General features: G+C 33.6%; 1 protein-coding gene across 2 annotated transcripts in view; it reads right to left on the reverse strand.

Moving 5' to 3' along the window:
- The window catches only part of LOC116339926 (odorant receptor coreceptor), a 19614-nt gene extending 14043 nt beyond the window's left edge, over nucleotides 1-5571 (reverse strand). The window contains exons 1-7 of one of the 2 annotated variants that reach the window (XM_031766037.1): nucleotides 5468-5485; nucleotides 5006-5167; nucleotides 3146-3584; nucleotides 2905-3065; nucleotides 2740-2838; nucleotides 2540-2657; nucleotides 2283-2454 (exon numbers count right to left, since the gene is read on the reverse strand). In XM_031766037.1, the coding sequence (XP_031621897.1) occupies nucleotides 2283-2454; nucleotides 2540-2657; nucleotides 2740-2838; nucleotides 2905-3065; nucleotides 3146-3584 (989 nt within the window). In that variant the 5' untranslated portion in view covers nucleotides 5006-5167; nucleotides 5468-5485. Of the gene's footprint in view, nucleotides 1-2282; nucleotides 2455-2539; nucleotides 2658-2739; nucleotides 2839-2904; nucleotides 3066-3145; nucleotides 3585-5005 lie in introns of both variants that reach the window. The other variant, XM_031766036.1, reaches the window with a different exon arrangement.
- Nucleotides 5572-5816: the final 245 nt, after the last annotated feature.

Below are 5816 nucleotides of genomic sequence, written 5' to 3' on the forward strand. Positions count from 1 at the left end.
AGATGGCATCATTTATTTGGATCTACGTATTCGATTTGAAAAATTTCATTCAACTTCGATTCTTAGTATGAAAATCGAAAAATTGAGATTTCTGTCACACGCGTTGTGTCACAAATTCAAATGTTGACATTTTCGAGAGTCACAAATTTGTCACTAAAAGATGACACCATTTATTTGGATCTATGTATTCGATTTGAAAAATTTCATTATTTTCGACTTTTAGTGTGAAAATCGAAAAATTGAGATTTCTGTCACACGCGTTGTGTCACAAATTCAAATGTTGACATTTTTGAGAGTCACAAATTGGTCACTAAAAGATGGCATCATTTATTTGGATCTACGTATTCGATTTGAAAAATTTCTTTTTTTTCGACTTTTAGTATGAAAATCGAAAAATTGAGATTTCTGTCCCAAGGAGTGTGTCACAAATTCAAATGTTGACATTTTTGGGAGTCACAAATTGGTCACTAAAATTATGTCGAAGAATTTTTATAATTTTGCCAATTTTCATGAAAAGCCTTTTCAAATTTTCGATTAAAATCATTTTTGTGCATTTTTCAATTTTTTGTTCATAATATGTCCACCAGATGTCGTATCGAAAATCTAAAGTCATATTTGTGAGTCACAAATTAATCACTAAAATTCTGCATCATTATATTTTTATTTTTTGCTTTTATTCAAAATTTCACTAAGAGACTTTTTGGCCAATAGGCCTAAATAGAAAAACGGCCAAAATTGGCCGAAGGTCTATTCCATGGGCCGAAATTTTGGTGTCACAAATTATCACAAATTAGTCACTAAATCCCTAAAAAGGTTTCAAGGCAATCGCAAAAATTTGCCAGGCTGGATAGGGGGAGCCTGAAGAATCACTATAATCAAATTTTAAAGAATAACATGTTTCAAAGGAATATTGGGTTTTCCGCAAATAATCATCGGCGACAATGCTCAAATTCGAAACGAAACACTCATGCGCACGCAGAACACCAACCAGCTAAAGAAAATAGAATTAAATCGTGCATATAAAGACGCAATTCAAATTGGAAACACTGACTTTGAGGACAATGTTAAATATTCAATGAGACAAATGATAACTGCACTGCTATTGAATTGAATGAACAGTGAACAATGAGTATCGGCCGCAAAACCGATTCACAATTTTTATACACGAGTTATAGTCAATAATTTACAGTTCTAAATGTCTGTGAAATGATCCACCGTGAAAACATTGACCAAATTAAAATGAGTGAAAGAGAAAATATCAAAGTGTGTACATGCTTCGGTGTGTGGATATTGATATGAAAAGTACACCCCCACTCATCATATTTCAAGTTAAAAATGTAGTTCAAAATCAATAGCATAGCGTGGTTTTGAATTCGTGGGAAGTTTAACACGTGGTTCCATCCATCTATCCACGGTATTTATTGTGGCGATGGTAAATACGATGAAGTGCTTTTGAAGTACATGGTCGAGACGTACAGCGTTATTTGTTGGATTTATTCTTGATTTGAATTATAGATACATTTCAATGTTTCATAGCAACTGACAGTTTGACTAAATTGCACCTACAAAATGCCACAACTTAATCTTCTCATTGAACTGAATACACTCCTTTTCACTTAATTTAGTTCTCGTTCTATATTGGACCGTAGGCGATTGAAAATCGAAAAAAATCAATAAAAACTTTTCTCATACAATCGATCGATTTAAATCGTATTCTAAACAATGAAACATTCTCCCAATTCTATCATTATTCAGTGTGAGTTTTTTGTGGAAAATGAATTGTGCCACATATGGAATGTATTGTATATGATTTTTTTGCTTCAAAAAACACATATGTATTTTTAGTGACACATATTACGAGGATGGAAAAACAGACAACTAGGGGGGGAGACACAAAGAATAAATTCCGAATCCACTATATAAATTACAAATCCAGCTATTCTACTAATCCAAAAACACAAATGTGAAATCGAAACTATTTTTCCTATTCCATGCACTGTTTCCGTCAAAAATGCTAATTCTGCTATTCCACTAATCCATCGATAAACGTCAAAAGAAATGTCAAATGGATTTGAAGTGAAACAAGTTTTGCTATTCCATGCACTGTATCGCCATTCACAGACGTTACTATTTCATTGCAATTTCTCGAATCTTTACAATAAAAGTCTAATCCTATGCCACGTGCCTACCCCCTAACTAAACTATGTATAATGTATTAAAACACAAAGTATTCATATTTTGCTGATTTTTTCTCAGTTAATAAATTAATGTTGCATACATACCGTACAACGTGCTTATGACGTTCAACCCAGTACTTGATTGCACTGCGAACCATGATCTCCTGTTTTTTGCTCAAGCCATTCGGATTGGCCAAGTTTGGTGGAACTTTAAAAGTTCCGCCCCATTCAGCTTTTGGTACAAATACGTTGGATTTATCGTCGTCACGGTCAAGTTCTGCATTGACCAATGAATAAATATAAATTGTTTGTTAATATTGTAAATGATTACGATTGATTTGAAATGAAATTAAAAACCTTACCATCATTGTTGACTAATTCGGAATTGGAATTAGCAGACAATGAACGGAAAAGAGCGGCCGAATTTGGTCGGTATGTGTCCAATGATGCAGATAGTTCCATCAATGGTTTTAAGATGCCCTGAGTTAACAAAATCGAAACAAGAGAATTAAATTACATACAGATTTCAGAGAAAAAAACAATTGTTTTTCCTTGATCTAACCTTCAAATGGCATAGTTGTTCGCAGGCGAAGCATAACCATGAGCAGAAAAGGACATCGGTAAGATTGCAGGCCAACATAGAAAAAAGTAAGTAGTAGACCTATGAAAAGTAATGCAATATTAGTTTCAATTCTTCATTTGTTTTGGTGGCGATTGTTATTTGTACCTGGAAAACGAATGTACCGATGTAAGGAATTCCGCTCATTGCATTCCATGGATAATATGATTTGAACGGCAGACGTGGAACTTCGACAAAGTAAGTTTCGTTTGTCTCTTTATCGAAGACACCCTTAACACTTTCACCAAAAAAGGTGATCGTTGACCAAGCTGTTCAATTGTAAAAAAAAAACATTATTTAAATGAGCCATCTCTACATTGATGTGAAATGTTTTTAATGTTGATCTTACATACTACAACTCCCAAAGTTAATCCAGTAATCATGTAGAAATTCTTGCGCATTTTGGCCAAAGCAATGCTATGATAACGGGCATCAGATTCAGCGAACAACGGATGGGAGTTTGATTGATTCCAAATGTTAAACGTACGATAGAAATTCTTATTGTTGATGGCCAAATAGCTGAATTTCGTAATCGTATGTGTAAAATGTAGTGCTGTGACAGTGTTTGCCGTTAATTCATTAACTTCGCTGGTGTTCATTGCCAAATTAACGACAATACAAATAAATTGCAATAACATCAGAATGAGATGCATCATCGAATAGAGTTTATTCAGGAAAGTCGGTCCATTGGATAATTTATGAAGAAAATGGCCTAATAATCGCATAAGCTTAATGTTAGGCATAAGATCGGCAACGAGGCCGGTGAATTGTTTCTGTTGTACTTGCATCTATTGGTTTGGGATAAAAAAAAGAAGAAGAATTCTGGATCAATTTCCAATTCATGATTTGTGGCGCAATATACTTAAATCGAACGACAATGTGAGCGAAAAAACACGAAAGACAGCCTTCGACTACGGAAAACGACATTTCAATTCAATAAACACAAATGGTATCTCATTAACATTATTTCATATACTCAACGAACTCGATCTACCTCGAAACAGCGCATTTACCACTCAATCAACAATGTATAAATCCTTCGGAAACGAATCGATGAACCACGCTTCAAATGTTCTTTTTTTTTATCTTACAAGCACGAAAACATGAAACTATAATCCATACCACAATTGACTCAACCTCAAATACTATGAACAACATATCCGACTCTCTTACAATATCATCACATTTTCGATAACACTTCCAATCAAATTGAATTGTTCTCTTTTCGTTTTTAGATTTTATTGCTTCGATCATTCTTTTTATTTTATCGAATATCGTGTCCGTTGTTTGCACGTAAAATGATTCTCAAATGGAATGTAAAGACGAAAAAAAAAACAACTTGAAAATAAATTATATAAAACGAAGTACTATGCGGAGTAAAAAAATGCTGATCAAATATTTGTAAACATTTGGACACAGCCCTCCACTGAAGCAAATCAAACGTGCCCCTTCAACGTTGAAACGTAAAAATAAAATCAGACGCTCCACACAACGACTAAATCAAAACGTTTCCATCTCACTCTCTCGTTCTATCCATTTTGTTACTTTTTATTCTCATGTTCGCATTTTTGTGCATTTGCTGGCATAAGCGAATATTTTCTGCTTTCACCTTTTCAAAATTAAATATTTATTTCACCATTTTAACGCCGAGTGCGATATAAAGCAAGAGGAAATGTATTCATCGAGAAGTAACGAAGTGATGTGTTTTTGTCTATTGGAATTTTTTTTTTCAATGAAAATTACTTTTCAACAAGAATACCGGAACCAATAAAAACACAATAAAAGAAGAATCATTGTTTGCACTTTCCTCGAAAAGGTTTTTGTGAAAAATCGGCTCTTCCGCCGACATGAGCAGCCCCACGCCATTTTCACGGAACGCGAAGTTAAACATCAATTATAAATTCGATGGAGTGATAAAATATACATAAATCAAGTTGGATGCACAATAAAAAAAAGGTTCTTCTAAGCAGCTTAGAAATCATACAAGAATTGCTCCACAGCCATTCAGTAATTTTTATTCCATTGCCAATCAATAAAAAATTACTTTCTCAACTTTCCGGCATACGCCCTTTGTATTGACAGAAACCTTTTTTCAAGCTTAATTAAATATTTGGGCATTTTTCGCATCACCGTGTCTTTTCTTTTTTTTTCTAATCTTATTTGATTCCTGAACTTTTCACATAGGTATTCAAATATTTTCATACGTTACCTTGCCGTTTTGTGAGTTCCACTTGACAAGAGCAAATGATGTTCGTCGGAATTACCAGCGATCAATGTTTTCTTTTTCGTGAGTTGATTGGTATTAACTTATTTACTTGATTTTTTTTTAAGTTAATGCAATTTGTTAAGTGTTTCAAATAGGGCGGTGTGCCTAAAAATTGTTCACGATTGATATTAGATTTGATTTTACTTATTTTTTCCTTAAAGAACTTAATAAATTTCACAGATTCCGATCTTCTTTCTCATTTAAGCCTGACCGAACAATGATGGATGGCGTCGTAGAATTTGCCGGGCGTATGTGTGGCCATAAATTCACAAGTTGATAAAAAAATATTCCAAAAATTTTCCAAATTTAAGAAAAATAATCACAATAATTTGAAAAAGTTTTGATTTGTCTTGATGATCTGAGTGATTTTTTTAATAAAATATTTTCCCCCCATACAAGATGTACCGAAAACTTTAGAGAAATTTTAGTAAAAATGTAGAAAAAAGAACCACTGAACTGAAGAGTCAAGAATTAATTTGAATTTTGCGTGCCGTTCGATTGAAGAGGCAAACGACAATTGATAACAATATTTCAAAATTGTCGATGGATTGACTTTGTTTGAACTGTCGTATTTAATAGATCATCAATCGTTTAAATTCGAAAACTATTCGGATATTATCCATTGGACGTGGCCCAATGATGGCAATTTTCTCACGCTATCAAAATCAAAATCAGCGTCTATCGCAACAATAACTTTCCACCGCACCAAATTATCGTTGTATATGTTATCCCCATCGGCTTTTGTGGCTGCGAT

The sequence above is a fragment of the Contarinia nasturtii genome, unplaced genomic scaffold, assembly GCF_009176525.2.
Source record: "Contarinia nasturtii isolate CC-2019 unplaced genomic scaffold, AAFC_CNas_1.1 Cnas_scaffold_533, whole genome shotgun sequence".
Lineage (NCBI taxonomy): Eukaryota > Metazoa > Arthropoda > Insecta > Diptera > Cecidomyiidae > Contarinia > Contarinia nasturtii.